The 20,474-nt window shown below is 42.6% G+C and overlaps 1 protein-coding gene across 1 annotated transcript in view; it reads right to left on the reverse strand.

The window, feature by feature from the left end:
• Window positions 1-19,933, reverse strand: part of cnih3 (cornichon family AMPA receptor auxiliary protein 3) — a 111,023-nt gene extending 91,090 nt beyond the window's left edge. The window contains 2 exon segments of the mRNA XM_037751755.1: window positions 19,151-19,178; window positions 19,180-19,933. Coding sequence (XP_037607683.1) covers window positions 19,151-19,178; window positions 19,180-19,226 — 75 coding nt within the window. The 5' untranslated portion in view covers window positions 19,227-19,933.
• Between the last annotated feature and the right edge of the window lie 541 nt (window positions 19,934-20,474).

Consider the following 20,474-nt stretch of genomic DNA (forward strand, 5'->3'; position numbering starts at 1 on the left):
ACACATTTGAGGTTCTATAAAAACTTGTCATGGAACTGGATGGCACCCACCTCTCAGCAAAGGCTGGTGCGCTAAAAGCTGTTGAAGGAACAATTTAGACATGACATTGCAGGTGGACTTTGGAACGTCATAGAGCTTTTGGTGGAACGCTCTGAAGTGGCGAAGAGGAAAGCTTGGAGAAGGGGTTTTATCCCGAAACCTCGGATTCCTGGTTCAAGACTACACGATATCAGCCTGATTATAGCCCGACACGGCCGTCGTAGGGGATCGGGAACGATAAATGAGTGTCGTGTGCTACAATCGATCGTTTTATCTCATGTAGTGTGTCATAGTACACGACAACCGACGCCGCGTCTGGGACGCCTCCCGACGTCCCAACAGAAAGTCTAGCATGTTTGATTGTTTTTTTGCTTTCCACGACGTGTTCCGTCCATGGCCGTGAATTTGACCGGCTTAGCTCAGACGCACACCAGCTGTAAACAGAAGGCTACTTATAATGCAGAATGATGTCATCGGACCTTCCCGGCGCAACTGCACCCAGACCTCGCGGTAGGATATTCAATCTAGGTTGTGTCGGAGTAAATAACCGGTACCGCCGTTGCGTCTTTGCGCACCAAGCGTCTCGTTGCACGCCCGCTTTCGCTTCTCCCTGTGAATTATATTTTTATTGTTTTCTCCTGGTGCCTCGTGGGCACCTTTACATGGTTGGGCCCGGGGGCTTGAGCCCCGGTAAGCCCGTATATTAAGACGGCGGTGCCCGGAGAGTGTGTATTGTCGGAACAACAGGGGACCGACGTGTTGTTTATTTTAATTTATCCGTCTGGTCACTCTGCGTTTGGGTCCACCCTTAAAACTAAAACCTCGACACACAGGCTCCTATGGAAGATGCCACAAGATCAGAAGGAAATCGGATGGGATCCTGAAGGCAACCTTTTTCATTGTCTAGCTGACTTTTTTTTGCCATGGGTTAGATTGCGATGTTCTTTGTGTCACTCTGCTGAATATCACCAGTTAAAAAAGAGCCATGCTCTGTGAGTAACTGTTTGGACTCATCGACTCATCTCCCAACCATGTCATACACCTCCATCCCGCCTGGTTTTTCATCCTGGGTTGTAAGGACTTATCACGTTCAAACCTTACAAGGCCAGAAGCCCCCAAAACTCAAATCTGTGACACGCTCAGAGGGTGATTCCTGCTGAAGATCCACTGGCAATGACTACGGGTTCTGATTTTGCAAATCCAGTTCTATTTGATGTGGAAGTTCACTTTAACAGACCGCTTTGAAGTCAAGGTTGGCTGGCAGCGACGGCAAACAAACTGCACCCTCTGCTCCTCTTTTGGCATGCCAAAATCCAGCATGAACAGTGTGTTTCAATGCAGACTGTGGCTGCTAGAGGACAGACACCTTGCTGTGTGTGTGTCTGCAAGGGGAAGAGAGAGAGATGGATGTAGCCTAATTAGTTGTGTTTTAGTGTGTGGATGTAAATGAGCGCTCATTTTCTCTGTCTTTCAGGCGGTTGAAGCTATGACTGACCAAAAACGTCCCTTTCTCTCCATGCAGCCCTCAAGGCATTCATATGGAAATAACAAGATTAAAAACAACAACAGCAATCAGAGGAACCTCCACTCTAATGTGAAAGAACTACAAGGTCCACTTTAATTATTTAAAGTCATGTCTCAATTATTCATTGGATTTTTAAACCCACTCAATATGGGTTAATTTCTGAACAACAGTTCCTCACCAACCTCTGATACGTAATTTTAGAAACCCATGAAGCCGGTGCCAAGTTTAATATGCACGCAGCCAATGAGATCTGAACGGCGCTGGACTTAATTCATGCAGTCTGTCCGTTTCTTGCATTAACCAACAGACAAGTTTTACAACACAGGCTGCCCAATTTCCCACGAGGAGCATCAAATTTTCATGTTAATCTCAAGCAGAGAGCACCTAGCTAACCAAGAATGGGGAAAAGGTCTCTGGTGTGAGCAAGCCTGTGTTGATCTTTATTACTGTGATTAATTTTTTTTTTTAGTGTTTAACGCTTTGGAAACAGACTTCCCGCAATTGCCGTTTGCATGATCCGGTTTAAATCAATCTAATGATAGCCATTGTAGCAATTCTTTTTTGCAGCGGAAAGCTGAGGCTTCTGTCTTGCGCGTTATCAAGATGAACGCTTGTGATAACGTCATTAGTTCTTTATTTGTGCATATAATAAATTAAACAAAAAACAAGCGATATACAATAACTTAAATAAATGGGCAGGTGGGTTGAAACCCTCCCCCCCCCCCGAGGGCTAGTAAAAGGAACCCACCTAACATTGAAATTAAAGACAGCTGCATTACAATTACAAACAGACATAAATATTTTGAACATATCTAAAGGAACGAAAAGAATACTATTTCAAAACAAGAAATGCTACATATAAAACGACAGGAAGGAAAAAAAATAAAAAACAGGATGGACAATACATTACATCACGTTACGTTGCGGAACGTAATGAAACTATCGAAACGCCTCTTGCACTCGATGTGCTCATAAAAATTTGCATATCTCAAAAACTAAAAAATTTGCTGAGTTCAAATAACTTACGGAGAGTTGAGAATATTTTGTTATGTTTCTCATTTAAAATCTTTTGGAACAATGTGTTTATTGAGTACAATTTTGGATTTTTTTTAAATTTATGACCTAATGTCCATACTTTAATGAATTATTATGGTTTAATGAGTTGCATTACCTTTTAGCTGCGGTTGTAGAGATTTTAGGGATACGAAGCATTTGAAAATACTCCAAGGGCCCGGTTCAGACCTGGTATTAACATGCGTCCACAGTGATCCGATCACAAGTGGACAGCTTTAAGTCGTGTAGAGTAGGTGTTTGAGGCTCTTTCCAACATCTTAGAATCAGCCGAGCACAGGTTATTAAGCTCGTTGTTAATACTCTAAATGCAAATTTACTTCAAGGTTGCACTACAGTTTTGTCCCCAATTAGACACAACCTTGGTGATCTGGGCAGTTTGAATTCTAACCACTCACCCATATATTCCAGAACATTTCTCCATTAGGGGACAACCATGGGACATTCCCATAATGCATGCATGCATGTACCGCATTACATTTCAACACAAGCTGTCTTTAATTAGACCCATTGTATTGAGTCTTGTTGGGGTGTAATAATACCTATGAATTGTTTTATATTGAACAAATTTTGCCTCTTGCTTCTCTGATAATATTCCCCATTGTTACATTTTAACATTAGAGGCTTCTGCTCCTTCGTGCACTGTATATTATTTATTTTTGTGTATTCTTAAATTAAAATGAAACAAAACTTAACTCTGGTCTATAGTTGCTACATTTTTTGTTTTTAAAACCTGTATAAAACAACACTGCATGTATTATGCTTCTCATCTCTGCATTTTAATATCTGTTTAGGCATCTAGGACTTCATACCAGAGAATGCAACATCCCCCCCCCCCCCCTCCCCCGTCTCCTGCAGACTGCCAGGGGTCACTGCTTGTCCATGTGCTGGGAGTTGGCTTGTGTTTTTAATCGCTTAACATGCTCCCGTCAGAGTCGGCCCGTATCTGTGCTGAACACCTTGGCGGGGGGGGACAGCTGGAGAAGGCAGTTTCCCTGATGTAATAAACACCGCTGGCACAGTTAACCCCTTCCTTCACTGTGACGAGATCAAATGAAACAAATCTCTTCCTTCCAGAAAATTCTGTATGCACGATTCTGCTGTCAGTACTTTCTGCAAGGCACCAAAGCACAAATGATAAGCACATATGCAGCTACAGCGATGGTTATTGGTTCAGAATATCAACTGGGCAAATGTAACTCATATGGTCCAAGATATTATGCTGTAGTGGACATTACTGCGGGGCAATATTTGTCCTAAAATCAATGGCAGACTTACATTACAATGGAAAACATTGATTCCAGCCTTGCAGGCTGTTAGTGGCCTCATGCAGGAACCGATATACAAAACAAATGTCACAAGTTATTTTTGTTCATATCCACGATTACTTTTATTTGACGATGTGGTCGAGATCTGACCAAGACAAGAAAAAACATTTGTTTTAAGATGTCCACAAATTGTTTGTTCAATGTTGGTTTTAAATTTGAGGAACATAACAATTTTTTGGATTATTATATATTTTATATTATATATGTGAATATACTACACTCAGAGCTATTTGACATAGAATAAAAACGTGAAAGACTGCCGTGGTGGCCGTGAGGGGAAGTTGATGGGTCCAACAAACCCAGGACTTTCAACCAGGAGACCGTTGTTCGTCTCCCGATGTGTTGTCGAGTTATTTTGAAGTTACATTAGTGATGTGTCTTCCGTATTTATGTTACGTTGTTTACATACACATTTTACTTACTTTACAAACTTATTTTTAAGCCCAACCATGATGTTTTTCCCCCTCAACCTAACTGTAAATGCGTGGTGTTCAATGACATGCGAAACATCGGCAACGTGCCTCCATTTTATGATCAAATGCAATTCATCATTCAGCACACCTGGGTGTGAGCAGATTTGGATGGTTGAGGTTTGGTGCATTTGGTGATGACTTCTCTTATATTTTTCTTTTTAACAGAAAATTGAGAGAAGTGGTGCATGGGTCAACAAACACAGGACTTTCACCCAGGAGACTGCTGTTCGTAACCCCCTGTGAAACCAAATGGCAATGTTCTCTTATTTTAATTTACATTCATAGGCCCTGTTCAGACCTGGTATTAACATGCGTCTTCAGTGATCCGATATCAAGTGGACAGCTCTAAGTACAGGTGGTGAACACACTCGAGAGAGAGAGAGACACTTCGAGCATTCGAGATCGGATCTGTTCAGACCACATTCAGACCACATTCTTTAGCAGTGTGTACGCGAATGTGTCCCTGGACCACATTAAGGACCGGCTACTCATCTGATGCCCAGCCTTGGATCCGCGCGATCACCGCGCCCCTCATGTGAATAAACAAGCAGACACGGGCGCTTGTCAGCATGGAATGGAAACGGCCTCTGTGCTCTACTGTAACCTGTCGGTACAACTGTATTTTTATTAAAATATATCTTGTTGATAAGCTACAATATCTACAGACTATCAGAATAGGCACGCAAAGTGCATTATTATCATACTGTCGGAGATCGTGTAATTGTTTTTGTTCCGCTGCTTTGCGGCGGAGCTGACACATGACCGCCCGCCCGCCCGCCTGTTCTCTGTCCTCCCCGGCTCTCTGGAGCGCTGTACCCCGGTGCCCTGCAGCGCGGAGGTCCCCGGGGACCGCAGGTACAATAACCTTTTACTTTGATGTTAATACAATGTACCAGAATTCACGAATATGTAGGATATCACTACTAACATTCATGCATTACGTCACAACGGCTGCTGTATTAGCCATGTGTTTACTACGTGTTCATTTGCATGGGGCGAGAAAGTGAGATCGGATCACAAAAATGTATTTGAACAGCACTACTAACCCTACCTTTAACCTTGTGTTTAAAACTGTTAAACTGCAACCGCAATCTGGGGGGAAATTTGTTTCCCTGGAAACATAATCGAGAATGCAGTTTAGTTGTATGGGAATGTAATGTAGGAGACAAGGTTGAAGTTTTTATACCCTGTGATTGATTTCCCAATATAATATCTTTCCTTCAGACTGAGCAGTGCTAAGCTTTACTAGTAAATTGCCTTTGATACACTGGATAGCAAACGATGATCCCAGTAGTAATCTGTACAATGTGACAAATCCCACTGCACTCGAGCTCGCAAGTGAGAGCAATACAACCTTTACAGGGCTAATCCGAACATACAAGGTAGTTCATGTTTACCCGTAGCGAACGATTGAACAAATGTTTTAATAACCTTACAATGAGATGTATTTACAACAACCTGCTTATCGTCAATGCTGCTATTCCTTTGCCCCTGCTGTCAGTGCTGACTGTTATCCACAACTGTGCGTGAAAGGTGACAGTGGATTTTCCCAGAGTCTCTTTAGACGGAAGAAAAATCAATGCAAATCCAGTTGATTCTAAATCCCTGAATCCTCACAGACTTCCCCTTGTCAACCGCAATCACTCGGCCCGGAGACTAAACATACCCACAAAGAAAAAGGTGAAATAGTGTCTTGTCTGATATTGCAAAGCGATGCGTTTAATGGGGCTGGTTAATGGGAACAGTTGGGGCTTTGGAAACCTGATCATCTCTAATCAAACCTGGTCTTCTAACACATCAAAATGGGATAAGTACCTCCACGTGTGGTTTCTGTAAAATTGCAAATCGTCTCTTGTAACATCATCAATGACTAGGGATGCACCGATACCGATTACAGTATCGGGTCCAATATTGTGCTCATGTACTCTGACTCGCAAACGGCCTCCGATACAACGGCACTTTACCACTTTACAGCAGTGCAACATTAACCTCTCGTCAGCATCTTTCGTCACCCTCCACCTCCCCGACGGTGCGGGCGAGACAGGCCGGTGGTGCGCCCGACCCCGCTGGGCTGGAATCCCACCTCAGCCGGCCTTCACTTTCATTGCGCCACAGGGTTTTTGCTTGCACCCTCTGACTGGCGCGTGCGTTAGACTCAAGACAGGGTGGGTGGGCTGCCGACATCGCTGCAGACCTCTGGCACCTTTTACGTGGGCCGCGGCACGACACGTTTGGGGCGCACTGAAGACAGTCCGCCCCGGTCGACGGTCGCACCCGAGCCTTTCCAAGCCAACCTAGACCAAGTCGTAGCGCACCGCCTCGTATGCGGGACTCCCCAGCCTGCTGTTTATCGCTCACACCCTCCAACTGGCTGTTAACGAGGGTCTTTTGGCACAGAGAAGTACCCATATCGGTACTCGGTATCGGCGAGTACCCAAATGTAAGTACTTGTACTTACATTTGGGTACTCGCATCGGTGCATCCCTATCAATGAAATATATATAAAAAAAAAAGAAAACGAGCAAAAAAAAAAGAAAAACCAAAACATCATCATCTGTGATTATTTAAATGTGAATAGCCAGTGAGGTGACAGTCAAAATAATAAGAAAGAAAAGGGAAAAGGAGGGATCACTCAGTATAATCCTACAGTGTATGCACTGTGCAGTGGGACAATAGAAACGGTGGAGTCAGAATGATGGATGAGGAGCCAGCAGGGGTTAATGAACATGTGGATCGATGCACAGCCAACCCAGCTATATACACTGAACGCAGCCTTCATTATAGCCTCCAGCGCCTGGTGCCAGAAAGCCCTGTTGACTGTTTGCTTCATTGAGATTACAATCAATGGTATCACCTATGCATTTCTCCCCCCTGATGTCTTACTAGGGCACCTTGAGCCCGAGCTACTTCCTAGTTTGTACAGTTCAGGGGAGCGTGGTGGGAAATCACTTTGGCTCCGCGTGCTAAATGCTAAGTGAAACCCAGCGGACATGAATACACTTGTTGTTTTGTCACTTCACCTTTAAGTACATTTCTTCATCTGTATAGGAAGACTCTGACGCTGACTCTGTGTGTTAAGGTACTCAGAATCGAGGCTTTTATTGATATAGGGATGTTGATATTTAACCGTTAACCGACATTAAGCATTTTAAACGATTAACGTTATCGGTTAAAAGAAATATTAATAATTGATTAAAAAGCAGAGAAAAACTCAGAGGAGCGGCTCGTCTCTTTAAGGAGAAAAGCTGGTTCACCTTAAGAGCCATCCCTTAAGAGGCGGAGCCGGAGTTGCAAGATTCAGGAAGTTGGCTCCGGTCTCTGGCTCGCTTGAGCGGAGGAGCGGCGGCGAGCACGAAGCTACCAGCAGAGCTACAGATGCTAACGTAGCACATAAAAACACACTCTGTTTGTCTGACAATCGCTGTCGTTAATCCGGGCAGACACAGCATTGTTAACGCCGGGCAGACACACTCTGCTAAACTAAACTAAATGTGCGGCGGAGACTTTTACTGGGAATGTGGCTGCATGTCCGCGTCACTACACGCACCGGTGGCTGCTAAGCTAACGCTCCCGGACGGGTGAACTGGGGACTCCGTTGTCTGTTGTACTCCATACACTGCAGCTGGCGCACCGCTGCATGCGAGGCAAAAATCTTGTCGGTTAACGGTTAATAATCGATTAACGAGGGTCGGTTATCGGTTAAGAATTTTTTTCAAAATTAGCATCCCTAATTGAATGTCATTACCCCTTTTCCTCACATTATTCCTGTCCTCCTTTTTCCGTAGTTGTTTTCTGTTCTACTTAGTTTACTTATTATTTTAAGACCAACCATGACGCTTTCCCTTACCCTAACTAAGCGGTTTTCTTGCCTTAACCTAACTGCGGACGTTTGAGTGGCGTACAACGACACGTGAAAAGCGGCATACAAATTAAATGACACGCAAAAACGCTAAAATACATACTCATGTCACGCGTAATGTTGTCGTAGACGCCTTGCCGCGAGTCGGACATGACCTCTAGAAGAAGGCTACTTCATTGTAGCATTGTAACCAAATCCCGGGAATTCCTTTGATGAATACTCTATTAACCGAAAAAAATTGATGGTCACTAATTGCGAGCTAGCTACCATCATGCATTGCTCAGACAGCTTGATTCTGCCTGACACTATTTGATCCTTTACATTAAATTCCCTATATCGTGTTTAGGAAATATTGAATGAGTAAATTATTTCGGACACAGCTGGAAACAGAACATTAAGTGGAAAGCTGGATGTACTTCATCTTTATTTCATTGCTGTTATTAAGACATGAATAATCCAGATGAAGGCAGTAAGAACTTTGAGTGCCCTCCCCACAACACAAAGCGCTACTCGCTGTGACTGAAGTGGTCTGTTCTTCTGTCTCCAGTTAATTATTTCCCTCTTGATCTCCTTATCTATTTCTGTGTTTGTAACCCATGCTGTCAACCTTGTCTCTGAGAAAAGCTTGAATCCGTCGCAGGATGCTTCCCTCACCCTACCAGGAAACTTCAGCCTCTCCATACAGAACTTTAATTTTATCTATCACTCCTGTCTTCCTTTGAACTCTCCCCTATCTGTATTGCTGCCGACTCACAGCTTTGCATCAGCTTTTTTACACCCTTTTCATGTCCGATCATCATTTTGTATTCTACTCCAGTTGTCTATCCAGCAGTCCAATCTGCCCTGTTCTGAACTCCCAGTAAGCAAAATCCATAATCCCGCTGGCCTTTCCCCCTTTTTTCTTCTCCATCATACCGCAACGTATCCTCATACGACGGCTGATGTGATATCTTACAAAAAGTTATATTGTTATTTTTCATGCGTTTTCCTACGAACGTCCAGCAACACGAGAGCAAGCCCCAGCGGTGTTTAGGCCACAAAACTACTTGGTTAGGTTTCGTAAAAAAGATTGTGGTTTGGGTTCAAATAAGTACCTTTGAAATACTTGGTTGAGTTTAGGCATAAAACTACTTGGTTGACTTACTTTGACTTAAGCCTCTTTATTCCCTGCGGAACATAGGCCACCGACAACCCCTCGCCCAACTACTTGGTTAACTACATTGTTTGGGTTAAAATAAGTATGGAAATTACGTAACAAATAAGTCAACGTTTGGGTTAAAATAACTACGTAGTACTTAAGTACGGAACTGATGTAACAAATAAGTAACATCACTTCCGCAGTTATTTTAATCCAAACATTGACTTAAGTATGGAAGTTACATAACAAATAAGTTAACGTGTAGGTTAAAATAACTACTTAAGTGGTGTTATTTAAGTATGGAAGTTACATAACAAATAAGTCAACGTTTAGTTAAAGTAACTCTGGAAGTGACATTACTTAAGTACAGAAGTTACGTAACAAATAAGTCAACATTTAGTTAAAGTAACTCTGGAAGTGGCGTTACTTAAGTACGGAAGTTACGTGACAAATAAGTCAACGTTGACTTCTGGTTTCACACAGGAATCGAACAGTCTCCTGGATGAAAGTCCTGTGTTTTTAGACCCACCCATCCATCCCCGACCTCGACCACACACTGACTTTGTCGCTCTTTATACTACATCACCTGTCCTGGCTCACGATTACGTGGATTATACGAATTATAGTGCATTACTTTTATTAGGTATAGCTACGAACAGTGTATGGCAACAGCCTGCATACCATCAATCCCACAGCTCCTGTCATTCTGCTCTCCATCAGCAGACACCGCCTCATCACCCTTTCTTCTATCTTCCTGTGACTTTGTCTGTCCCTTTCCTCTGGGACTTGACCAGTCTGTGCCCAGCAGACCCCTACAGTAGGCGTCCGAGGCGTTACAGATCGCAGGAACAAGCTTAGGCCTCTGGCAGGCTAAGGAGAGCAGCACAAAGCATGCTTGGCTAAATATCTCTCTCAGTTTCAATCTTTCTTCCACACTTTCACATCTGTGTCTGAAGCTAAATCAACCTCCTGGCGTTTGAAAATCTAATCCTTCACATTTCATCTCCCTTCTCAACGCATTTCCTCAAAGTATTTCCCCCGCTGTCCCCACACCCTTTTCGCTTCTCTCTCTCCCCCTCATGCACATAGCAACCCCCTGCTCCATCATCAGAACACCATAGAGACGGTAACAGATGAGGGGAGAGTTGTGATTGTTCAGTGTGAATGATTATTCACATGACACCCCCGTTAAACCTGCGAATGCCCTGTACTTGTCAAAATGTCAGCCCGATGCAAAGTCACGCTCGACGAGGGAGCGACGCCAAGTGCGATGCTAGCAGAGCTGCTCCCCTTCCAAATCCATCCTGAACTGTGCGTGAAATCCTGATGTGTAATGTCGCCTCGGTGTTATTCAAACCAGCGTTTGCTTTGTGTGAAGCAATTTATGTGAATAAAGGGGAAGGCAGGTAGGATAGAGAGGGTGGAGAGAAAAGAGGCTCAGGAATAAAGGCATTTCTTCCTCGCTGCCAGGGCCATAAAGAGGGTCCAATTGGCCTCCACGATCCTCCTGCTTTCTATGTAATGTGTATGTATCCTGTCGCCTTTAAAGGTCCCATATTGTAAAAAGTAAGATTTTCATGTATTTTATATTATAAAGCAGGTTTAAGTGCTTTATAAATACTGTGAAAGTATCAAAGTGCTCAATATACAGAGAAATACACACAGCCCATATTGAGAAATTGTGTGTTTGAAACAAGACGTTAGGATTTCTGTCCATTTGTGATGTCACAAATCTACAATATTTAGACCATTACACATTGTAAATGTGCCCCATTTTATTCCTGGTTGCAGTGTATGTTAATGACATCAGCTGACAGGAAGTAAACATGGACCCAAACTGTTGCCAGGCAATACAATTCTGTTGCAATTCTGTTGAAATGCACTAAAACGGAGCATTTCAGACAGAGGGTAAATCCAGGTATATTCAAGCAGACAGTATGAGGAAAATAAAGGTTTTTCTTTAACATTACAGCATGTAAACATCTAGTAGAAACACAAAATACAAGTATGAACCTAAAAATGAGCACGATATGGGACCTTTAAGTACCCATTGGCAGTGGTGGAAGAAGTATTCAAATCATTTACTTATGTAAAAGTAGTAATTAGGGCTGTCAAACTTAAGGTGATAAAGCAAATTAGTTTTAACGCCACTGATTTCTTTAACGCATTAACTCAACTTGCGATTTTTAAGGTTGTAGCATGTTTTAAAGCTACTGTGAAGATACTGGCATCATATGAAACTAAGAACATAAGGAATGCAGTGGTACCCACCATGTCATACTAGTTTGTCACGAAGGAGGCCAAATAACGCTCCAAACTTACATAAAAATGGCCCGTTTCATAATGGGTCCCTTGACCTCTGATTTCAAGATATGTGAACGAAAATGGGTTCTATGGGTACCCACGAGTCTCCCCTTTACAGACATGCCCACTTTATGATAATCACATGCAGTTTGGCTCAAGTCATAGTCAAGTCAGCACACTGACACACTGACAGCTGTTGTTGCCTGTTGGGCTGCAGTTTGCCATGTTATGATTTGAGCATATTGTTTTATGCTAAATGCAGTACCTGTGAGGGTTTCTGGACAATATTTCTCATTGTTTTGTGTTTTCAATTGATTTCCAATAATACATATATACATACATTTACATTAAGCAGCATATTTGTCCACTCCCATGTTGATAAGAGTATTAAACACTTGACAAATCTCCCTTTAAGATACATTTTGAACAGATAAAATAATGTGCGATTAATCACGATTAAATATTTTAATCTGTTGACGGCCCTATTGAAGTTACAACTTATAAACCTATTATAAAGAGTGCCCTATTAAAAAAGTGGTACCATTGAAACTAATCAAATTACTACAAACCAGACCCTTCTATTGTCCTGGTGGTCTGAGGTACACTACTGGGGGAAGTGCCCCACTTAGCTCAGCTAGTAATTCAATCTTACTTATAGCTTCATCCATACTAAATATGCGTTCGTACCTCACCGCATCTTCCATGCACTAAATACCACTATAATGGAAACCCCCAGCTGGGAGTATAAATGATACTTTGACATCGTGCCCTCTGTTGCGCTGCCGGGACAACCTCTGCATCATATCTGCACCACGGGGCTTTCCCATCCATCAGAGGAGCACCGGAGGAGTGTGTGGCTCGCTCCCAGCTTCTAATGACACTTAGAGCACATTAAGAGGCCGTGGTTACATGGGAGGAGAATCACTCAAGCCGAGTCGTCTCGGCGCCAAGGCGTAGAGCTCGGGGGAGGTCACAGTTCACCTCGTATGTTAATTAAAAGGGCTTCGCGATCGCTGACGTGAGTGCTCCCATGGGTGACTGAGTGGCGTTATTTTATGTGATGAACATAACGATTCTGCCAATCGCCGCGTCCTGTTTGAAGTGAACCGTCAAATTGTCATTACGTCCCGCAGCGAGAACACTGTGACAATATCAATATTACATTTATTATTGTTAATGAACAAATATGTCTTGCAAAGCTAATCACTTAAAGAGTTACAGTCTTTTATCTGTCAGTTAGAAAATTGACTTCACTCTCTCCAAACAAGATGAAGAAATGAGGGGATATTTGAAGTGAAAATATTTAAACTTGCCATGCAATGAACAGGACTGTCAATGGTCACTGAGGAGCATTGATGATTAATGCATATCAAGTATATATATATATATATATATAAACGGGTCTGACAGGCCAAATTTTAAGATCCGTCTTGATATATTCCTGACTGATCAGATGACTAGCTTTCATGCTCAAAAATATTGGCATCTACAGTAAAACAAATTGAATACCAAGACCAAGACAATGTAATCCTTGAAAGAAAGAAGACATATCACATTAATGCTCTTATAAGTGCACATTTGAATTAGGGCAGTCAATCGATTACAAAATTTAATCGCGATTAAATAAGATTTTTTTCATCTGTTCAAATTGTACCTTAAAGGGAGATTTGTCAAGTATTTAATACTCTTATCAACATGGGAGTGGGCAAATATGGTGCTTTATGTAAATGCATGTATATATTTATTATTGTAAATCAATTAACAACACAAAAAAATGACAGATATTGTCCAGAAACCCTCACAGGTACTGCATTTAGCATTAAAAATATGCTCAAATCATAACATGGCAAACTGCAGCCCAACAGGCAACAACAGCTGTCAGTGTGTCAGTGTGCTGACTTGACTATGACTTGCCCCAAACTGCATGTGATTATCATAAAGTGGGCATGTCTGTAAAGGGGAGACTCGTGGGTACTCACAGAACCCATTTACATTCACATATCCTGAGTTCAGAGGTCAAGGGACCCCTTGAAAATGGCCATAACAGTTTTTCCTCTGAAAAATTTAGCGCAAGTTTGGAGCATTATTTAACCTCCTTCCTGACAAGTATTAGTTACAGGGTCTGAAATTACCACCCGACACCGCCATAGGCAGGTAAATTGTTGGCTCTGGCGGGTGAACTCATCAGGACAACCGCCACTTTGGCAGGCAGGGAATATGCTAGTGGAATAGAGAACATAGTTGTCTGCTTTCTTGGCATCTCATGCCTCTGGGACTATCGATTCCTCTTATTGATGCTTACCGACAGTTACGCTGCACAATGATGTATACCGACGCTGTATCGTGTTTCAGTTGGATTAGGACCAGAGCCACGGTGGACAGAAAAAAAGTGCTCAACAGCGTGGCACTACTAACCTGAGGGGGCGCACCTATTTTTCCCTGATAAATCTCTCTTGAAATCAGCAGGAGGAGAGTTAGTAACGTTAGCTGTTAGCAGCGGTGGGCAGCACAGTCCTGCTTGGTTAAATAGCAGAGCTACTAACGTTAACGGAGGTGCCATTGAGTTATTATTATGAGATGTCCACAGTCTGCTCAGCAAAATGATCATTGGGAGAAGGTAACGTTATCATGATGCGTTCAAATGTAATCTCCTAAAATTAAGTTTTTAGCGAGAAACTTGAATAAATCCAGTTGTTTGAAGGAGATGTTATCACATCAATATAAAATGAATAATAAATAATAGAGAGAGAATTATGACGTGTTTAACTTCCTAACAACTTACCAAGATTTTTTTAATCAAAGCAAATATTTAAATAATCATAATCATTTGAATTGTGTGCTTTTATGAAAATAACCACTATGAATGACAATAACAAAGTACAATACAGTATTGTGTACAGTAACCACCCATGTTCAAAAGATAGGGCTCTCCCAGAAGCTATGGTGTAATTTGAAAAACTGTAATTTACCATGTACATTATATAATGTTTTTTATGTTAAATATATTGAACATTGAATGTCATCAGATCTTAAATGTTATTCCTTAATTTAGTGCAGAGATTTCAATGATTTTCTATTTTTCGAAGTCATTAATTATAAAAACTCAAATAGTTTATGCGACTATTCCTCCCATCTTAAAACATATACTATATTTCCCAGACCACACTCCCTGGGCAGACTCTCCGCACCGCCGCGAGCGCACCCCGACGTTGTGTCCGCGTGCAAGCAGCGCCGCGCCCATAGTAGTTTCAAGATTATTCGAATAATAATCAAATAACTCCCACTGATTTTCGAATAATATTTTTGCTTGTAATGCACATCCCTAATATATATATATATATATATATATATATATATATGAGTGATTTAGTGGTACAGTGATTTGACAATCTCATCGATGTGATTTCCACACAGAAAGGCACCTTTGTTAGCAGTGTATCATATAGCGGCTTCAATTCACATTAATATGTTCCTGCTACTTCTTCATTACCCGAACTGTTCTTACTTCACGCCTTAGTCCACCGTGAGTCCAGGGCTGGTCAGAGAGAAACGTGATTCATGATAATAGATATTCCAAAGATAGCCAACATGTCCCGGTCTTACCGAACAGCCTCGTGTGAGTGTTAACGAGACGAATAGAAGAGGAATCGGTTGTGTTCCCTTCTTCAAAACAAGTTAATGTGAGATTTATCAGCAGCTGAAAATGGGTGCAGGAGCAGATAAAGAGCTAATTAACTCGGCAGTGTATGGTTTGATTGATTATGTCCAATTAATGACAGAAGTCCATCTGTGTGCAGTCGTTTGTCTTCCTCCGACTTCCGTGACTCAGGCGCTCATGTTACCTGCTGACAGGACTGGTAATATGTTTGAGTCAGAGCAGTTCATTACTCATTTCCTCCCTTCTTGTCTTTTATCTCTGTGGCCTGGCTGTTTCATAGCCTCTGTCTTTTTATGTTCATTTACACCTGCTGGCTTTGTTCATAGCTTGATTTCTACCCTGAGTAGTTTGACTCAGCACAAGGGATAGGATATAAATAATTTTGTTTTTCTTCTGTACGGCACTTTGTAGGCGGACGTTTTACCGGTATCTGGTAGTCGCTTTCAGTCCAAAATGGAGGAAGCGTAGCTCTGCTGCTGGGCGCTGCTGTTGCAATAGAACAAACAATTGACTTTCACTTCTTATCAATATACGTTCTTTGCCGTAGGTACCGTCAGGGCTTTGAGACTACAGGGGCCCAATCATCCCGGGGATGATAGAAAATGAGTTTGGGACGCAGTAAACTCAGTAATCGACACACCCCATTTTTTCCCTGATAATGCTACATTGCGAACAACAAATCTGTGTTGAAATCAGCAGGACGAGAGCTAGTTAACGTTAGCTGTCCAGCTTTGAGCAAGGAATTGTGCTGCTAACCGGCTGCTAACAAGCTGATGTTAACCAAGTATCGTCCTTCCGCTAATATTCAGTAAAATGGGCATTTGTCTAAGGATAAATTCTAACGATTTATCATGATGTGTTCAAATTAGGACAAAGTCAAAGTCAAAGTTAATGCGGCAATAACGCATTAAGCACATTGCGATTTTTAGGTATGTAGCAGGCTCAGTTTTAAAGCCATAGTGAGATACTGGTATCATATGAACTAGAACACCTAAGGAATCCATTGGTAACAACCTTGTCATACTATCTTGTCCTAATAATAATCTAAACTTGAGCTAAATTTTGACAAGGAAAAAAATGGCATGAAAATGGGTTTTAATGGGTACCACACGAGTCTCCCCTTTACAGACATGCACACTTTATGATAATCACATGCAGTTTGGGGCAAATCATAGTCAGTCAGCACACTGACCAGCTGTTGTTGCCTGTTGACTTGCAGTTTGCCATGTTATGATTTGAGCAATATTTTTATGTTAAATGCAGTACCTGTGACGGTTTCTGGACAATGTTTGTCATGGATAGGCTACTGGGAAGTTGCCCACTTAGCTAAGACTGGTAATTCAGCCTTATTTATAGCTATAGTCATTGTTTTGGTTTGTTAATTTGATTTCCAATAATCAACTAGAATGGCACTAGAGCGCAGACTCCCCCCCCATCCCAGCATCGTAAACACTTCATTCAAACTGGCCAAAAACAAAATAAAACTCGCCTAACCGGCGTTTTTACCTTTCCAACAATCCACCAAGTGTGCTTTGGTCGAACTCAACTGTAATATTCAGAGTTTGATGTGAAAAAACGCATAATTGACAGAGTTGTCCTCCACCCCCGCTCCTTTTCTCTCTCTCTGAAGGAAAGAGGCAGGGTCATGCGTCATTAACCGCGTCATCAGTTGCACTGCGCAGTGTTATACCCAGAGGTCTTAATGTTCTGGCTGATTGTAATCCTTAAAAAGATGTCATGGATCCGGATTGCCACCAAAATCTAATGGATTGTTCATTGTGCCACACCCCACCCCTCCAAAACATTCAGTCAAATCCATCGCGGACTTTTGGAGTAATCCTGCTAACAGACAAACCAACAGCGGTTAAAACACAACCTCCTTCCTCGGACTTCGGCCTTGGTGGAGGTAATAATTACATCTTGAGCAAATAAAATGTGCGATTAATGGCAATTAACGCTGGACAATCGTGATTAATCACGATTAAATATTTAATCGATTGACAGCCCTAATTCAAATCTAATCTTGTAAAAATGTATTCTTAGCTAGAAGCTTGAATAAATCCAGCTGTTTGAAAGAGATGTTTTCACAGCAATATAAAATAGATAACACAAGAGGAAATTATGACCCGTTTATTACCTATTTGCATACCGTGTTTGTTAGGAGTAAAGGAATGGATGTTTAAAGTACATGGGACTTTTACTTTTGTTTTTTAACTGTGATATCAAATGGTAACGAGAATCGTGGAATTTCATCGGTATTGGTATCGACTACAAATTTTCTGGTATGGCGACATATCTCATCTTTTTAAGTTAATTTACTCACTTTATTTATAGTTTGATTTTTACCCTGAGTAGTTTGTCAATGGAGTGGCCAGCACGCTTGCTCTTTTTAGCAATGCACTGCTGTTGAAAATGAACCTTTTGGTCAAGTGGCCACTGTGGCAGCAGGATTCCGTGTTTTCGGCAGCTCTATGAAACCAGACAGAGTTCTTGAAATTCAAGAAGATAAAAACAAAATAGCGACGGAGATGTGGCTACCTGCCAAAGTGGTTGATAGAAGTGAAAGAGTAATGCAGCCAAAAAATCTCCCAGCGTTTGACAGGTGGCTGTCTGTTAACGTTCAGCCTTGGCTCCACACACTCCCGCGCTCAGCCTCTCCATAATGATGTTTCCTCGCGGTATGGAGCCAACCACCGGCTTATTATGCCGCACGTCTAGTGTGTCACAAACGGGAAATCGTGGAGGAGGCACATCTCTGCTGTTTTCTGCCGTCTTAAGCAGAATGCAAAATAAAAGCCCGTGTGATGTGGATTATTGCTGAAGCTACAGAATGACGTGTTCCATTGTGATCCAGTGCTTAATGTACATCACAGACAGAACTGATGTGGTTTTCCTGTCCCTCTATAATGAACTCTCGGCGATGAATTTCATTCTCAGTGTCACTAGCATCATAAAGGTGCTGTCTATTTTTTTGCTTTTTTTTTGCACTACCACTCAGTTCTAACTGTACTATATCATGGGTGTCTGCACTCTCACTCTCGCTGTTATTTCTGCTCTGTGAGCAGACACATGGGCCACTGTCTGACAGACAGGCAGACCCGACTATTAGCTGTAATTGCCAGAGGATCAGTCATCCCAAGTGCATCAGGTCCAGTTGCTGTTTCCATGCAAAAGGCAGATTCGTGGGGGCAATAGGCTGGAAGATCTGACCCAAATCTGTCCTTTACATAAGGCCCCCCCTCTCTGCATGATGGAGATGTGGCTCTGGGAGCAAATAATTAGATTATTCAAATATAATAATGCCAGTCCAGTCAGTCAGTATTGGCACTGGTGAATAGCTGAGCTGAAGCTTGATTAAAGGCAGAGCAGGGAGATGAGAAGGAGGGGGGGGGGTTACACTACAAGGTTTCCTAATTGATCTGGAAGGAAGGTCGTTTAATTTATCTAGCACAGGACTTGAAAAGCCTTTCTGCATATCAAATTGGGTCAAGCATGCATGTGGAAAGTAGCCAGATGAGAGGAAAAGAGGTGATGCATGTGTGAATGATGGAGATGGAGATACAGGTGCGCAACCTGTCGTGTTGAAGGGAGATATATGCCAGAAAATGATCCTAATGTATTAACAAGACATTTGAAAATTTTAAATCGGCCACTAATTACGCACCTGTGCGTCCTCATTTGCGCACCTTTCCCCCCCCGACGATCAGATCTATCCGCTAGTTACAAAACATGAGAAAAAAATTCAAAGTACTCACGTGCCATATTGCGAAGAAGATGAGGGACCGCAGAGGACAGAGACAGCATGTAGCAGAAGGCAGCAAAAGTGAACATACTTGAAAGAGGGAAACGGTGGAGATTTCCCAAAGATCCACATCTAAAACAAGAAAAGAAGGAGGAACAAAAGGGGGAGGGGGAGTCTGGATGAAAGTTCTCTCACGGTGCCATGAGGAGCCGATGCGGTAACCGGCACCATGACTTCAGCCCCAAAACATAGCTGTTTGCAACAAATTGTTGCGGTGAAGAAGAAAGAAGAAGCTCTCCAGATGATCCGCGCTGCGCGTCCTCCTCCAGGCAGACAGCAGCGGCGATGAGACTCACTCCGGAGTCAAAAAGCTGCTCTCAAATCAGCGGCATGATGATGATGATGGGGCGACTCGGTGTCCGCGCCGGTGCGGCGATCATGTAATCACGAGCAATCAAATGAGGAGGTTCGCAAGGTGCGCAAAAGCATCCGAGAGAGAGGTGACTGTGGAGGTAATCATCCAGCGGCGGCGGCTCTGCTCTATCTGTGGTGCTGATGATGGTGATGATGGGTGCTGTGGTGGTGATGATGAGGAGCTCCTCGCCACTTCGTGCACAAGGCGTTAAACAAAAAAAAAAAATACAGTTTTCCTCTCCCTAACAAATCACGCAGCAGCGAGCAGGGAGCGCGTGAACAGGTGGATTTAAAAGAGCAGCACCTTGTGTGTGCGCGTTGCGTGTGTGTTCGAGTATCTAGTTCCACAGGGACTTGCTATCAAGGTTGACTGCTCTCAGTGTAGTTTAATTTTGATGCCCAAAAAATTATTTTGAGCATTTGGAACTTGCGCATACATGGTTTAAAGGGGGAACTACGCCCATTTTTCTAAATCCATACATGTTAATCCTAATGTCTAAAACAGTCCAAAAAATATTAGTTAACATGAACAACACTCCCAGATCCAAAAACTAGAGCGCGAAAAATTCAAACTTGTGATGTCATAGGTGTATAACAGTAGGGATGCACCGATACCACTTTTTTTCAGACCGAGTACAAAGTACTTACATATGGGTACTCGCCGATACCGAGTACCGATACGAGTATTTCTCTGTGCCAAAAGAACCTTGTTAACAGGGCACTCTCCGCCCGGACCCCTGCTCCCGGTGCGACTGTCGACCGGAGCGGAGTGTCCTCAGTGCGCCCCAACTGCGTTGACAAATTGGGGCAAAAGGCGCCAGGTGGTCTGCGACGATGTCGGCAACCCACCCGACCCGGATTAAAACACGGAACAAGGAGTCTGACGCACCACCTTAAAGTGGTATCGGTGCTTTTGTATCGGA

Source organism: Sebastes umbrosus, chromosome 18 (assembly GCF_015220745.1).
Source record: "Sebastes umbrosus isolate fSebUmb1 chromosome 18, fSebUmb1.pri, whole genome shotgun sequence".
NCBI classification, from domain to species: domain Eukaryota; kingdom Metazoa; phylum Chordata; class Actinopteri; order Perciformes; family Sebastidae; genus Sebastes; species Sebastes umbrosus.